Source organism: Glandiceps talaboti, chromosome 21 (genome assembly GCF_964340395.1).
Source record: "Glandiceps talaboti chromosome 21, keGlaTala1.1, whole genome shotgun sequence".
NCBI classification, from domain to species: Eukaryota; Metazoa; Hemichordata; class Enteropneusta; family Spengelidae; genus Glandiceps; species Glandiceps talaboti.
The window spans coordinates 5,096,540-5,114,039 of NC_135569.1; the positions used below are offsets into that span (position 1 = coordinate 5,096,540).

A 17,500-nucleotide genomic window follows, 5' to 3' on the forward strand; every position below is an offset into this window, starting at 1 on the left:
TTCTGGGATAAACACATTATCTAAAGGCAAGTCTTTTTGATCGGTACGATCTAATCCCCAACTTGCTATTTGATCAATGAATCCCCAAGAATCTTGTTCGATGCCAACGACCTCATCAAAAGTACGAATCTATGTGTGTCAACACGGAAAACATGTAATTATACAATAAATGTATCACTGTGTCGGCCTAGTGATTACATCCATCCCTCCCTCCCTCCCTCCCTCCTTCCATTTGTTCATATCATTCATTCATTCATTCATTCATTCATTCATTCATTCATTCATTCATTCATTCATTCATTTGTTCGTTCATTTGTTTGTTCATTCATTCATTTATGCGTTCGTTAGTTCTTTCGTTCGTTCAGTTGATCATTTGTTTGTCCCTCCCTCCCTTCCGCCCACCCCCTTTCCTCCCTTCATCCATCCATCATCCATCCATCCATCATCATCCATCCATCCATCCACCCATCCATCCATCCATCCATCAAACACCTGATCAACAAAAGAACCGCCATGCATAGAGTACCTTGTCATTATTTATAGTTTGTGTGTTTCTCTGTGTCTACATCCTCTTGTACAAGACACACATCAAATAAATAAGTCAAAAATATAACTTACAAATGCTAATCCTGTTTTCCCAATAGTCACAACAAACTTATTCATCCCTTTAAATTCCCATCCGAATACAGCATCAACGGTGAAAGCTTTAACCTTCTGGATGGCACCTTGTAGATTTGCATCTTTCTATAAACGACAAAACCACACATTTCAATAACAAATTACTTTCTATAATTCGAATGTTAACTATTGAATACACCAATATAATACACACGAACGAGGTGGCAACTGACATAATTTTACATATATGCGTGATGACCTTTAAATTTCTCACATCAACTGAGTCAATTTGCATATATGCGCGGTGACCTGAGATTTCTCACATCATCAGAGAAAGCTTGCATTCACAGGTTTTCCCAAATTTAGAAAATTACGTGCATGCATCAATTACTTACTTTAAGTGATACGATGTATTGGTTGTCGATGCCAATTCCTTCATTTGCATACTTCACTGGAGCGAGAGCATTCACGCTGCAGATGGCAAGCACGGGTAACAGAAACAGGAGCTTCATCATCTTCCTATGTGCAAAGTATATTAAACAAAGTTTATCCTGTATTTTCTGAACACCATATCTAATTTGTATATAAACAACAAGTGGCTAAAGCTGTTGTACACTGACATATTTTCGTAGATGGTCTGTTAGTTTTCAGACTCACTATCTCAATGGATGATATTCTTAATTATCTGGTGAATATTTTATCAATATTCTTGTACCTCAGAGGAAATCTAATAAAACAAACATATAGTCATTTTAACTTCAACCTGACCGTCTTTGCAGAAATGACATACATTGAACAATAAGACTAAACTTAGTAACTTTTCTGCCAAGAACTTTTAAAGTTTTTGATTTTGTTTTACTGAACTGGATACCATATGGAACTCTTTTCGTCATTTCCACATGAAAGTAAAAAGAATTACAGCTCATATCAATGCATTGTTGGAAAGGTACACCTTTAACGATTTAAATGTATGACAGTGTTTCTGCAAAGGGATTAGTTTACAATATTTGCTGAAATTTAACAATTGTCCGTTATTACTTACTTGTTCATTTAGCGGATACCCCAGTAAAATGAATTCAGATAATGTTCCTTCTATCATTTGTACATATACCGGGACAGACCAGGTTGTTGCATTCCCACGACCTTATCAACGCCAACAGAAAATGTAAATAGTTAAGATGATGATTCATCTAAAGTACTGAATGTTATCTTTTTTTGGCGCTATTGTTGACTGAATGGCACAGGATAATTATCTGTATGTCGACAACTGAATAGCTGGCGATATTTTAGAACACGAGTACATGGCATATTTGAGGCAATGATTTAACAGCAGATAATGTGTAGACAGGGAATGGAAATGCTGAAAGTCACAAGCTTATTGAAGGTCACAATAGCGATATTCTGCAGCCCGTTTAGTTATGAGAGAGAAGTGTAATCACATTACCCCTTTTCTCAAAGTGTTATACTGGCTACCAGTACAATAGCGTGCAGAATTTAAAATTCTCTGCTTAACATTCAAAGTGCTTCATGGTTCTGGTTACTTACATCAACCACTCAGCAATACTGCTTATTATGGTGACAGAACATTCTCAATTTGTGTCCCACACTTGTGGAATGCTCTGCCATCGTATCTGCAGAGTGTTGCCACATTCCAGGCATTTAAATCAGGTCTTAAGACCTATTTCTTCAATAACACTTTCGCTTGAGTCTGTTTTTGTACTAGTTTTTCTGTGCTTTGTAAAGCGCATTGTGATAGCTTTAAGGAATGCGCTATATAAGAAAATTAGATTAGATTAGATTAGATATGTAATATAAAGAAGCTACATAGAACAAGGCAGTCCGTTAAAAATCCACATCTGTCCTCTTATGTGAGATAACATCAGCCCATGTCATCAGTATTTGGACGGAATGTCACTAATAACGAGTGTCTCCACCCAATGTTAATATGGTGCTATCTTATCTTGTGTTACTCGGCGATATCTAATATTTATAATTTTAATACATTTGGTACAGGACACACGACTTTGCAATACACCTATCCTAATTATTCATGAAGATCTCTCTTATCAAAGTCGAACCTATACATTGCAACAGTGTGAACACTAGAAATAAGAGAATTTTAAGATAATGGTTATAGTGTTGGTTTTTACAAAGCGTTCATACTGTATGCTCGAAGCGCTTTACAATTATTATCCCTGGCATGGATCTATAGAGCCACAACGGCCCTCTAGACTTCATCAACTTCCTGGGGCGCATACAATCCATTGCAGCCTGTATATGGGGGAGGGAGGGAGACATAGGCAGAGAGACAGACACAGACACAGACACAGACACAGACAGACACAGGCACAGACACAGAACAGACACAGACACAGACACAGACACAGACACAGACACAGACACAGACAGAAAGAAAAAAAGACAGACATGAACATAACTTGCAAGTCAACCGTCGTCGACTCAATCTTCCTTTGCTAAAATAAATTATTTCAAGAAGAAAACATCTATTTAAGAGCAGTTGAACAAGGGCTTCGCACTCATAAATCTGTTACGTTTTAAATAGTTTTAAATCCCTACATCAATAACAGAAATGCTTACTGATGACTTACATAGATAGCAATACAAAAGAGATAAATGTAAATGCTTAAATGTAAATATATTCCACCATACTTTTATAAGCCACCGACATATGAAAAAATTGTAAAACTTTTAACTTCTGAATAAGTTGAAGATATATTTCAGGGACTTGTAGCTTTCGCATATCACTCACTATCTGTAAGAGGCTGATGGGATTATAGAGCTGTAATTGTTTTCTTTTTGGAGTGTTCTTTTATTTTACAAATGTACAGTAACATTTGTAAATTATATATTGATCGCTCTGCCAAAAGTATGTATGTATGTATGTATGTATGTATGTATGTATGCATGCATGCATGCATGTATGTATGTATGTATGTATGTATGTATGTATGTATGTATGTATGTATGTATGTGTGTGTATGTGTGTATGTATGTATGTATGTATGTATGTATGTATGTATGTATGTGTGTGTATGTATGTGTGTGTATGTATGTATGTATGTGTGTGTGTATGTATGTGTGTGTATGTATGTATGTATGTATGTATGTATGTATGTATGTATGTATGTATGTATGTATGTATGTATGTATGTATGTATGTGTGTGTGTATGTATGTATGTATGTATGTATGTATGTATGTGTATGTATGTATGTATGTATGTATGTATGTATATATGTATGTATTCGTGTAATGGCTCTTAATCTGAGTATTTTGTCTCTGCTTGCATCGCACATAACATTCAAACCTGAAGGGAGTACAGATGACAAATGTTTCATTGGAAGTATTATTTTATTGTAATGGTATGAAAGTCAAAATCAATATCGAAACTGTGTAATAGCAATGACGATGGCCATAACTTTACTTTCATGGTTCCTCTCCAATGTAAAGCAATAAATTTGGCGTGCCTTCTGCTTCCTTTGCATCTTGTATGCGATCGGGAGTAGCGTCTCCTTGCAGACGAGCACCAATTTCGTCAGGAGTGGCATCAGGCTTTAGATTCAACTGTACAGCACCAGCACCTAGTGATAAAGAGGCACATATATTTGTTTTGTTACAATACCAAAGAAACATTTTACAAAAAAATACCCTTAGGTTTATTTATTCCTTAGACAATCCCTTGGGAGATTAGGAAATCTCGTAATCTTCAAATGTTTTGCGATATTTATTCACTGTTAGTTTTTTCAAACTTAATATCTTCCTTAACTTAAATAAAAGTTACTGGTTATCTGCCAATGGCTTCCGCATTCACAAGACTGTTTCACACTCACTCACTCACCCACTCACCCACTCACTCACTCACTCACTCACTCACTCACCCACTCACGTTAAGTTATCATTTCACACAAGACAACAAACGTGTTTTCTTACAGAATGATTTTGTTCAAATTATGTTAAGAATGAAAAGGTCCAGAGACTGAACAAGTCTAATTATGTCCATATTTCAGCCAAAGTAGTGGCCGGCATATCGTTTGAAAAGGAAAGCCCTTGAAGTGAAAGGATATGGTCCGAGACTACCAAAGAAGAAAAGGGTTGTCTTAAGAGGAAAGGAAATACATAGATGTCTTAAGACCCAAGTAAGTAAAGGCTGCCCCAAGAGCCAGTGTTGTAAAGTCTATCCCAAGAACCATTGAGGAATATTGCCCTAAGAGCCAATGAAAGAAGAAAGGCTGCCTATTAAATAAAGAAAAGATTGAGCTAAACGCCAAGGATTCCGAAGTACGAGCTGCTGTCAGTGTGAAGGCAGTACTAGTAAAGGTTTTCTTAAGAGTCAAGGGCGTAAAGGCTGCTCTGAGAGTCAAAGAAGTAATTGCTGCCCTAAGAGCCAAGGAAGTGAAGAATACACTAATGGTCAAGGAATTATTGGTCGCCATATGAGCCAAAGAAATAAAAGCTTCCCTAAGCATCAAGGAAGTAAAGCCTGCCCTAATTATCTGGGAAGTAAAGGCTGTCCTTAGAGCCAAGGAAGTAAACATTGTTCTGAGAGCCAAGGAAGTAAAAGCTGTCGTGATGGTCAAGGAAGTAAAGTTTGCCCTAAGATCTAGAGCCAAGGGTCATGTGAATTATGCAGTTATCATACATACCTGCTACATGTGGACATGCCATTGATGTTCCACTCAGGATTGCTGTAGCTGTTGGACTTGTGTAGTATGTACTCTTGATGAATGAACCTGGTGCGTAGATATCAATACATGGACCCCAATTGGAAAAACTTGACCTTGAATCTGTTTGGGTAGTTGATCCGACAGAAAATGCCTGTAATCATAAACATCAATCCGTTAGTTGATGTTTAAATCCTTGTGTGTTTTGTTTGCAAACAAGGTCACTAAAGTCGAATCTGACCCTTTGACAACTATTTTCCAAAAATCGTCAGTCATCGTCGTCGTCGTCGTCATCGTCGTCGTCGTCATTATCATCATCATCATCATCATCATCATCATCATCATCATCATCATCATCACCATCATCATCACCACCTTCTTCTTCTTCTTCTTCTTCTTCTTCTTCTTCTTCTTCTTCTTCTTCTTCTTCTTCTTCTTCTTCTTCTTCTTCTTCTACGTCTTCTTCTTCTTCTTCTTGACGACACCACCACCTCCACCACCACCACCACCACCACCACCACCACCACCACCACCACCAAATCTACGTTATTACGTTTATGATATGAAGATGATAATTTTCTCTATATATACCTTAGGGGCACCTTGAGGTGATTGGAGACAAGCGTCATCATCCAAATTTCCACCAGACGTGACGTAGAAGAATCCAGCATCAACGAGGCGGCCGACGGCATCATCAATTACTGGATTCCTGCTTCCACCAAGGGACATTGATATCACAGCGGGGAGTTCTCCATTTTCGACCACGTAGTCCATAGCTATAGGAGATAATAAAATGTCAGACTGACTGTCTGTCTGTGTATGTCTGTGTGTCTGTGTGTCTGTCTGTCTGTCCGTCCGTCCGTCCGTCCGTCCGTCTGTCTGTCTGTCTGTCTGTCTGTCTGTCTGTCTGTCTGTCTGTCTGTCTCTGTCTAGCAGTCGTCTAAGTGTAGCTGCTGCCTCATGGGAGTCAGTAGACATGTACGTGTATTAAATGAACATTAAATATTCATGACTATTTGAATGTAATCAGCACTTTTGAAATATGAATATGTATTGCTCACCTAATAACTATGCATATCTGCTGACTCCCATGACGCAATAGGGATCAGTGCTGAGATAAATATTGAACATTGAATGTGACAAAAGTCAATTTTGTGTTTCTTAACAATTGCGCAAAATCACACTTCCTTGTCTGTGGCAAAATGTATGTGGTGAACCAAAAGTTGACAAAAATTCCTTTATTTCCTGGAGTGGTGTTCCCCCTTAAGGTAAAATGCACCTCTGGGAATCAGTCTCCCTGACGATCAAGTAAATGGACGATTTTTCATTTCCCCCATAGAGTTAAAACAGTATTCGGCGGCAGTAATGATATCATTTTGACTTCTATGTCTGTGCACAAGAGGTACTTCCATCCTCGGGTTATGTTCGGCAACCTTCCGAGCGCAGATCCGAGATCTTCTTGCAAAACTTAGGGGCCCATTTTTTTTTTTAAATGTTTTTAATTTAACATGGGTTTGATTTCCTTGACCAAAGTAACAGCAACAGATTAAGACTATTTCTGGTGGCAGGTACTAAACGAATATAACAAGATAAACTTACCAAAAATAAGATCATCGGTAACTCCATACCCTTGACAGTCCAACACACGCACATTCCATAATGCAACTTGTTTGGCCACACCATAGAGAGCGCCCCCTAGGATTCCTGCACAATGGGTACCATGGCCGTCGCAATCACCATCAGGAGCCTTGAACAAAAGATGAGTATAAAAACATTATTTTGAATTAATTAATTAATTAATTAATTAATTAATTAATTAATTAATTAATTAATTAATTAATTAATTAAAAATAAAAATAAAAATAAGTAAGTAAATTAAAAAGGCAATTTTAAACCTTCCATGGCCACACTCGTTGCTATAATATATTCCATAATTATTTCTAATATCTCCATCTTATTTTCCATGGTTCCAGAGATGATGGTCAGAAAAGGATTTATACACCAATTATTGTGTTTTTGAGTCTCTCAATTCTGTATATGTATCATCTGGGAATGTATACTGACCGGTTCCTCCACTACGTCGATAAACAGACCCGCACGGCCTTCAAAGTCCACATGATCGTAACGGATACCAGTATCAATGACGTATGCATTTACACCTGAAGCATCACCTGTGAAGATTAAAGGCCTAGTTCAGATAACGATTAACATACAAGTGTGAAAAAATAGTTGTCTGGGAGTTGGTGCACAACAAAAAATGTTCTTATGTAATCGTTATGGCTTCGCAGATAACATCACATTAATGTAAGAACCTGGGATTGAATCACAGGCCTTTAAAAGAAAGATGTCTTATATGTCAATACCAGGTTATCTGTAGTTTTGAAGACCTCATCACTACTGCATGCAGTAACTGCCATGTTGATTTTTTTTTGAATTTGTACTTGTCCCATGCTCACGTCTGTGGGTACACTGATTTTCATCCACAATGTACCATATGTGCATGTTTTCAAATTTATCCCACATGATTGTTAACTTTCATACCTCTTGGTAAATATGCATTGTCCAATGGTAGGTCTGTCTGGTCGACTCTGTCCAAACCCCAACTATCAACGTCATAGTCCTTCTGGATCAACATGTTCTGCTGTACGTAGGCTACCTCTGGAAAACGTCTCACCTGTAACAAAATTGTAAAAATTCTTTTTTTTGAAGCAGTTTTTCCATGTGAGAGTTAATACGTCTATTTTCTTAATTTAACGCAATGTAGTGTAGTGTAGTGTAGTGTAGTGTAGTGTAGGGTTATTTAGTTTGTAATATCGTGTAGTGTAGTGTAGTGTACTGTACATGTTGTATTTTGTAAATGTTGTGTTGTGCACTTTTGTGGTGTGCAGTGATATGTTGTATTATGTAGCGTAGTGTAGACTGATGTAGTGTAGTGTAGTGTAGTGTAGTGTTTTGTTTTGTAGTGTTATGCTACATTTTGTAGTGCAGAACTTTATAGTGTTTTGTAGTGTTATGTTGCATGTAACGAAAACCACAATGTGTAAGTACCTCGCTTTCAATCCCTGTTTAAATTTATTTCCAAGTGGTTAAAAACACGTACTGCTGCTACTACTAATTTAAAGATTTTCGGGTTAACTAAGAAATGAACTTTTTTGATTGATCTTGAAATTATTCAATTTTGTGAGTAACTCTGTGTATATTTCACTGTTTTTGTCTTTACTTTGTTATGTTATTCGTTTACTTTATGAGTTCTTCTATTACCTGCTCAGCTACTTCAGGTGTCATTACCATTGAAAAACCATTAACCACTTTGTTGAACTGTCGAACCAATTTCACCTCCGGATATCTTGCAAGAATTTGTTGTACCACGTGATCACGTATAATGTTATCATGTCCATCCTACAATTGAATTGTGAAATTAATTATTAACATTGGGTTAGTTCACAATCAGAAGATATGGCGCAGCACAACACAACACAACACAACACAACACAACACAACACAACACAACACAACACATCTCAGCACAACACAGCATAGTACAGCACATCACAGTAGAGTACAGTAGAGTACAGTACAGTACAGTACAGTACAGCACAGCACAGCACAACATAACACAACACAACACAACACAACACAACACAGCACAGCACAGTAGAGTACAGAAGAGTACTGTACAGCCAGTAGAGTAGAGTAGAGTAGAGTAGAGTATACAGCAGTACAGTACCGCACAGCACATCTCAGCACAACACAGTACAATACAGTAGAGTACAGTACATTACAATACAGTACAGTACAGTACAGTACAGTATAATACAGTACAGAATAGTATATTATAGAATAGTGTAGACCAGCACAGCACGGTAGAGTAGAGTAGAGTAGAGTAGAGTACTTCAGTACATACCTTGAGAACAACAATCTGCGTGTCTTTTAGTCTCCTCTCTATTGTTGGAGAAATGGCCGCCACGGCGACAACGAACAAACTCAGAATCATTAATCTCATGATTTTTTGCTCCTTCCCAACAATCTGAAATTAATGCATCACTCATAATTCCTTCTGTTGTGAATGTTTCATTTACTATATATCCCATTGAAATCATAATTTCAAACGATGACAAAAGTATAGTCAATCAAACATCTACATATTGCAACCCAGGCAGCAATTGTCTAGAATTGCCTCTGATCAGAATGTGTTTGATCAGTGGTAAACAAATAAACCTGGCTTTGAAAGTGTAGAAAAGTCTTTTCCTTATCACACTATCAAACTGACATACATTGCTACAAAAACAACATCGGATGCCTCTGATGTATTGTCATGCCATGTTACTATCAGTTTGTTTATGTCTGTGAAAGTTAATCAAATATATGATGTATATGCACAATTTTTTTAAAAGGTGCAAAATGTTTGTTATTGTACGTACATTGTTATGTTCTTGCAATTTATTGAGTTACAAACAAGAACTTGGTATATGATATTCCATTGTTTTATTTCAAGTAGAAAGACATAGTAAAGTCGGGGTTTTTTCAGTTAAAAATCCAAAATAAATACCCAATTCTCATCCTTATGACCACATTAAATGGGCAGTAAAACTCACTTAAAATGATATGTGAAATAGCAATCATATTATGTGAACGTACAACCCACTCACCTTAGGTATTGGAATCGTTGTGACTTGAGACACCAGTAATTTAGAAATGGATATCTTTTTCAAGTGACAGGTGTTGACGGACCATGTGAATACCGATGAGAAAACACCATACGTCAAAATTACAAAATGTCGTAAACATCAAATTGACGTTATCAAATAGGTGGGTAGTATCTCGCGCCATAGTTGGTAGACACCGTTTGTATTCACAATGATAACACTTATCGCGAGAACAGCAGCCATACTATAAAGTCTCATGACAAAATGTTTGTCATGGATGCACAGAGCTGTGTTCATAGGGTGGATTGAGAGGTGCCATCGGAATTCCTAACCCTTTCTAGACGGGATATAACTCATAATATAATACCTGCCAGATAACATTTGACGTTTTTGTTACTCTTTCTACAAAAAATGTGCTGGCATTATACCAGTGTCACCAACACTCAATTCACAATACAATAAATAATACCAAAACTCAACACCTCATTGAAATATTTTATTTACTTTTTCATTAACTGGACATATTTTTATGTAAAGTCTCAAAATTATGTAAATTCGAGAAGTAAATTCCAAAAATTAGTTTTGTAAAGATGTCAATCAAGATCATGCATATTCATGAAGCTTATCCGATATACAACATTCTGTTTGGAGTACCCCGTGGGTCACTAACCACGCCGGTGGTGGCGTCAACCAAGATGGCGTTTTTAACAGCATAGGCAGATTGGCTGGGATTTAGCTGTAGATGTATGGCAGCCGCCCCTGTTGGGTAAAAAAATGTATCATGAGCAAAGTTATCGAGATATATCCCAGATTACCTATACTGTTGTCTTCAAATAGTTTTTATGTACTAGAAGGTGTTAGAGGGTCACAGGTAATTTGAAAATAGGAAAGCATACTTCTCATTGTTCAGTGAACAGTAACAGTAATAAGGAAACATGTGAGAGTAAAGAATTTGTATTGGACATAATATAATTATATATATTCTTAAACAAATGTACAATCAAAACAGAACAGACAGAATAAGGCAACACAACAAAAAAGGACATTCAACGAAACGAAACGAAACGAAACGAAATGAAATTAAACGAAACAAACCAAACCGAAACGAAATGAAACAAGCAAAGCCGAGCAAAACAAAAGAAAACAAAGCAAAGCAAAGCAGAACAAAACAAAACAAAACAAAACAAAACAAAACAAAACTGAAGCTCTTACCAGCAACATGTGGGGTTGACATGGACGTTCCTGACATGTAAGCAATTGATGTGTCACTATTCTTATATGTGCTCAGTATGTCAACTCCAGGAGCAAAGATATGAACACAGCTCCCCCAAGATGATGATCCCCACCTACTGTCATCCTTGTTTGTGGCTCCAACTGTTAATGCCTGTAATTAAAAGTGACATTTACATAATTTGTTTGTACCCTGTAAATAGTATTTTGTCAATCATGTGATGAAAGTATCAATAAATCCTCTTTTATCGCATTATGCCATGCACAAGTCAAGTTATTGTCTTTATAAAGAAAATATGGATATACCGTGGTTGCCCTATATCATGACAACCAGTGTCTACGTCACTGGTTCTGGGGTGCTCAAAATATGACTCTAAACATTACAAATCGCCATTATTTTGTCAATAATTCATAAGTTATGCTTGGGAAGATAAAATTATATTATTCCTCAATATTTCTTTTTCATTTACCCGGACATTACTCGTGACTAATGGTTTTGTCTCTACTCATTTCACGCCTCGGATTGACAAGGCCACTTAGGTCACTTGTATTTTCCTTGGCTTGTCTCGGTTACCCAAACTCACAGTTGATGATTACTGCTTCCTCTCGGCTAGGTCAGGCTCTTGAACCTGGGTAATCGAGACAGTGTCGTGCATCAACTGAAATCAAAATCTTTAGTAAAAAAACCCCACTAACGTCAGCAGCGCTGGCTGGCGAGTAGCCACATGCATCAGCGTTGTCATTCCCAGCACAAATTATAGTAGGAAAACCCCTGTTGACCAAATCGTTGACTGCAGCATTCAATGCGACAGAAAAACTTCCATAAATGGAAACAGAAGCGACGCCAGGCTGTGCTCCGAGGAATCCGACGCGGTTCAGTCCTACAGAACAAAGTAGCAAAATGGAACCTTTTTATAACTAAAAAAATCTTCTCATGTTTTTCCATTGTCGCAATGTTGACGTAAAATGGCCTGAAGTTTTGCGATGATGCAAGAAAACATTTTCATGGGAAATATTGTGCAATTGAGGATGGTTCATGCATAATACCACGTTTCCCCTGACAACCGACCAATGTGACCATTGTTTATCCGTCAGTTATGCTGTCTAGTCTGAGTTGTTTGCTCCGTTCAAGCACGTTCTACGAAAATATGAAATGTCAAGATACTGGGCATTAGAAATTATTATTTTATCTTACCGTCAATCACCCAGGACCACTGGGCAAGATTATTACAATTGAGAACTCGTACGTCCCATAGATCAACATTAGTAGCAACACCGTATGTTGCCGAACCCAAGGTACCGGCACAGTGTGTACCATGACCCTGACAGTCTCCAGTCGGATCCTGTGAATGGACGAATGAATGTCATTACTCATGATTTATAGCGATGATGGTGGTGATGATGATGATGGTGGTGGTGGTGGTGGTGGCGGTGGCGGCGGCGGCGGCGGCAGCGGCGGAGACAACATTGGTGGTCATGGTGATGGTTGCAGTATGGCGATGGTGGTGTATCGATACAGATTACATTAAGGATTTCTCATTTATGCTCTTAGAAGAATACCTTCAAATTCTATATACATGTAGTGCTCTGAGATATTAAACCTTCAGGTAAGCGCGGCATAAATAATTTCAAAACTTCAAACGTACTCTTTGACCATCTTGTACGGCATCATACCAAAAGGCAGCTCTACCTTGGAAGTCAACGTGACTGTAACGGATACCAGTGTCTAAAACATAGGCATTCACACCATTTCCATTACCTGTAGTAATGCAGAAACCATGATATACTTACAAGAAGGTCAAGTGAAGCAGTCGTCTAATTCCGCCCGATTGTCTGGGTCCCACACTACAAAGTCCTACCCAGTAACTAGGGACGCTGAAACTGAACTTTGTTTTTGAGCAGAATCATTTTCCCAAGTGAACATAGACTTTATGCAATTGAATAAAATTCGGCATAGTAGACGGAACTTGTTAGGTTGGGTAAGAATTTAAAAAGTTATGTAACCATCATGTGGCGCATCCTGTTGCCAATACACAAAAAACACTTCGTTTAATTACAAAATGGTTCCTACGACCGGCAACTTCGAATAATTATTCAACCCCCCCCCCCCCCTCACACACACACCCGAAGGTCTTTCTTATCCATTAGGCAATAACAGGATACAACAAATATTGCCCATGAACACAGAAGAAAACTCTACAGGAACAAGAGTCAGAATGGATACAATTGCTGGATGTGTTTGCACGGTACAAACTTTCATATGGCAAAGTTTGGAGTAATTTGAATAACTCTAATTGCCAGGGAATTTTTTTGCCAGGGGCGCAATATAATCACCACACCTTAACAGTTTACTTATACTTTTTTCAATATACAGTTTTGCCGGTTGAAACAATAGGTATCAGGTCTGGACGCGCCTAGTGGGCCATGTCATGGATGTATTAGTGAGATGCATCCATGTCCATGCACTGACCTACCTCTGGGTGAAAACACATTGTCCATTGGTAAGTAACGTTGATCTACCCGATCTAATCCCCAGCTACCGACACTTTGACTACCTCTACCTAGTGAATCTTCCTCGATGTAGCTTACCTCAGAAAAGGTTCTTACCTAAAAGAGATATTATTTGTAACACAATATTGATAAAGACAGCCCATGTTACTAAACAAAACAGTCCAGCCACGCTTATATATATTTGCCTTCGGTACACATGTACTAATTATAGCTATCCATTTACACACGATTGTAGGAGATAAAATGGCACTTCAACTTACTCAACATTGAAATCCTCAAAAGAAGCTTAACTTACAGTACTTGACATTCCCACGTTGGGGATTTCCTGCAAGGTTTTAAAGGAAAACTTCAAGTGATGACATCATATTTAGAGAATGACTAGTAAACACTTGTCAAGTGCAGCAGGAATTCTTTGTAAGATTTCAAAACCGACTAAGTTACGAAGGTCCTATTTTATCACCTCAAATCACATTTAAGTCGATAGTAATATCAGTACAAAATGTAGTATAGGCAAAAATAAGCCTGGATGGACCTTTCCTTTAACAGTGTACACATAGTTTGTATTTACACTATGTGTTGTCAGCAATCTGGGTCGGTCCTGCCCAGCTGTTTTGATTAAAGCTGACACAACTTAGATAACATAGGTAAGGAAATATGCTATGTGTATACGTGTAAAGTACTGATTGCGTATACTATTTAGACGACGTGTTTTAACACATGGACAACGCAAATGTACACTTTTGAAAAAATGACAAATACTGCTCATCAAATTACCGTTTCCAGTGCCTTGCTGTCCATTTCAACGCTCAAGCCCAAAATGACAGTATTCCATTTTCTCAATACTTTGGCTTCAACTGGAAGTGCTGTCTTCAAATTTTCGATGCGATTGGCAACTTCATCTACCTTATCATTCTGAAAAATAGATTATGTTACACATGAAGTACATCAAAAATGTTGTGTTGTGTTGTGTTGTGTTGTGTTGTGTTGTGTTGTGTTGCGTTGTGTTGCGTTGTGTTGTCTTGTGTTGTGTTAGGTTATATTATGATATGGTATGGTATGGTATGTTATGTTGGTTTATTTTATTTTATTTTATTTTAACTGAAGTAATTCTTATTTGTCACGTTAGTTCATTGTTAATTAAGTTACCCCATCTTCCACACTGACTGTATATATCCACTATTTACACATACATCAAGACCCACGTACACATAAGTGTTGTTTCACAATTATGTTATGTACAATGTAATGTTATGTACAATCCGTTGACAAATCATCAAATGACACCAACTCAGGCGCCACAACCTACAATTCTACGATACTAGATTAAATATTTGCAGCACTGTTTACACACGGATATCAATACAAGCTCTACACAACAATACACGATTGGTTAACTGATAATTTAGCTAGTTATAAAGATTGAACAGTTGCCAGTAAGGGTCTGGTATAATTTTCAAACCTCGAAACAAAACGTTAAAGCTACGTGAACATTTCATAGACCATTGCCTATTACCTTCAAAATAACAATATATTTGTTGGGTACTCGTGTGTCTTCGTCCGTGCGGTGTAAAGGTGCCAACCTGGCGGCGGTAGCACCAATAACCGCGAATAACGTTAACAGGGTGAATCGGACCATTTCGTTCTGTAAAAGCGACATAAATACACAACAAAATGATAGATATAAAGTAATAAGATAATTTATGCGAGAACCTGGGATTGAAACTCTGGCCTTTAATAATAATTGAAGTAAATGAAATTCTGGTCTAACGCGTGTAACTTGGAATGTTATTATGTTCAAATTAGTAGAACTCGCACAGGTTTGACCGTTTGTAGAACAAACTTAGATTCTGTGAACATTAATCTATATGTACGACACAGCTTTTTAAGTCTTAGATTAAGATTCTTAGTTTGTGTTGCTGTTTTTAAGTAAATAATGTAACATTTTTCGCTTACCTTTTCTCTATTTAGTAAATGCTCACAGTGTCTGTAAGTGTCTGCAACCTAACATTAAAAGTTGATATATCTTGATATATTATCATACATTGTACTTCTTATCGTTAACGCGTTTGTCTGTTTTTTTTTGTTTGTTATCAGTAACCATACATAAAATGCCATAGTTTCCCACCGTCTTGTCAGGCAACAAGATTTATGGATAGACGTGATACATCATTAGCAGTCCTTGTATTGGAATTCCTTTCTCATTGACTGACTGGCTGAGTGACTGACTAAACGACACACCTACAAACTCAACAACGCCCCCTCACACTCTCTCTCTCTCTCTCTCTCTCTCTCTCTCTCTCTCTCTCTCTCTCTCTCTCTCTCTCACTCGCTCACTCACGATCACCCAACCCCACCGCCCATCCTACCAGCCACTTACCCATCCATCCAACCATCCCATACCACCCACCACTGACCCACCCACCCACTCACTCACTCCTCTTCTCTCCTCCCCCACCCCTATCACTATCTCCGATTCTGAAAGTCGACCGTTTACATTACTTTCGACATTTTTCTTTTGTATTTTCGTAAAATGTTGTTGGTTGCACTGACTTCCGGATATTTCGCACTTAAAAGAGGGCGCTCCAGATGCGGCAAATTGAGGGTATTTAAGTCGTCAAGTCACCCAAGTTTTATGCAAAGGACGCCCTCTCTTGTTTAACAAATCGCCATATGTTTCAGAAACAAGAATAGGATTGTAATATGTCGATATTGACATTCATGGGGGCGTGATCAATAGTTCAATTTTGGATTTAAAAAAAACTAAATTAGGCTCAGACCTCCCCATCCCCCTTCTAACTAAATTGGCCAAAACTGAAAATGTTTCAGACAGCACAATCAATTTCAAATCAGTAGGTGGTATTAGGTAGTGCTATGAATACAAAGCCAGTATGTAGTGAGTAAAGTGTGTAACTGCACAATAAACAGAAAGAGAAGAACGAAAAGAAATGACATTAGTAGTAGTGATAAATAGACTAAATGAATATGAAAATATAATAATAATAATAATAATAATGAATGCATGGTATAGACAGGTAGATTAACACTTGAACTAAAATTGATGCCAGGTTAAAGAAATATATACACGTGTTTCCTACGAGCTATTGAGGTGAACCTTTAAAGTTGTTTTGAAACTGTCTCTATGAGTTATACCTTTGATGAGTGATGGGTAGTTGCTTCGTGTCAAGTCAGGTAGAATATACCATGAGTAGTTTAAACGGGTGGGATACGTTTCTAGAGTGTGTTTCTGGACTGTGTATCGCATATTTCATATCTTGACTAACAATAACAGAGACACAACACAACATAACACAGCACAACACAACAAAACACAACACAACACAACATAACACAGCAGGATCCGTTGCCCACCGTGATAAGCATTGCTATTCTTTTACAGTGCAGTAAAACCAGGCTTCTAATGAAAATATTTCAAATGGACTTGATGATTTTACATTTTTCTCTTGCACTTGAAGGTGTGTGTGTGTGTGTGTGTGTGTGTGTGTGTGTGTGTGTGTGTGTGTGTGTGTGTGTCTGTGTGTGTAAAGAATGTCGTGTTACATGACTGACACACCACACCAACATCATTTTAGCTGAAAGTTAGCTTATACCGGGGAATTGAGCCTTCCCGCTTCCGACTTCTGCACATGATGACCGAACGCAGGGTAATATTCAAATAAACATACACCAGTACGCCAATAGTGTACGACAGAAATAGAATTTGCCATGTGTTTTCATCGAAATCATCAACAATGTATTTGGTTTATTTTTGTGTGACCCTATCTATACTAGCTGTGGGCGTGGCGTATCTTATGCT

At 37.7% G+C, this 17,500-nt stretch overlaps 3 protein-coding genes across 3 annotated transcripts in view; all 3 read right to left on the reverse strand.

Moving 5' to 3' along the window:
* LOC144451732 (alkaline serine exoprotease A-like) overlaps positions 1–1,130 on the reverse strand; it is a 5,127-nt gene extending 3,997 nt beyond the window's left edge. The window contains exons 1-3 of the mRNA XM_078142636.1: positions 1,014–1,130; positions 619–744; positions 1–129 (exon numbers count right to left, since the gene is read on the reverse strand). The exon at positions 1–129 is cut by the window's left edge and continues 1 nt beyond it. Of these exons, the coding sequence (XP_077998762.1) occupies positions 1–129; positions 619–744; positions 1,014–1,130 (372 nt within the window). The remainder of the gene's footprint in view (positions 130–618; positions 745–1,013) is intronic.
* A 2,934-nt stretch (positions 1,131–4,064) lies between these two features.
* Positions 4,065–9,302, reverse strand: LOC144451733 (aqualysin-1-like). The gene is made up of 8 exons (XM_078142637.1): positions 9,204–9,302; positions 8,561–8,698; positions 7,841–7,973; positions 7,364–7,470; positions 6,899–7,046; positions 5,891–6,075; positions 5,282–5,453; positions 4,065–4,219 (listed from the first exon to the last, which is right to left on the reverse strand). Exons 1-8 carry the CDS (start codon positions 9,300–9,302, stop codon positions 4,065–4,067), a joined length of 1,137 nt encoding a protein of 378 aa, XP_077998763.1.
* Positions 9,303–10,567: 1,265 nt separating this feature from the next.
* On the reverse strand, positions 10,568–16,194 carry LOC144451734 (aqualysin-1-like). The gene is made up of 9 exons (XM_078142638.1): positions 16,186–16,194; positions 15,200–15,328; positions 14,461–14,598; positions 13,650–13,782; positions 12,822–12,934; positions 12,371–12,518; positions 11,872–12,056; positions 11,158–11,329; positions 10,568–10,704 (listed from the first exon to the last, which is right to left on the reverse strand). The coding sequence occupies exons 1-9, from the start codon at positions 16,192–16,194 to the stop codon at positions 10,568–10,570; spliced, it is 1,164 nt and encodes a 387-aa protein (XP_077998764.1).
* Positions 16,195–17,500: the final 1,306 nt, after the last annotated feature.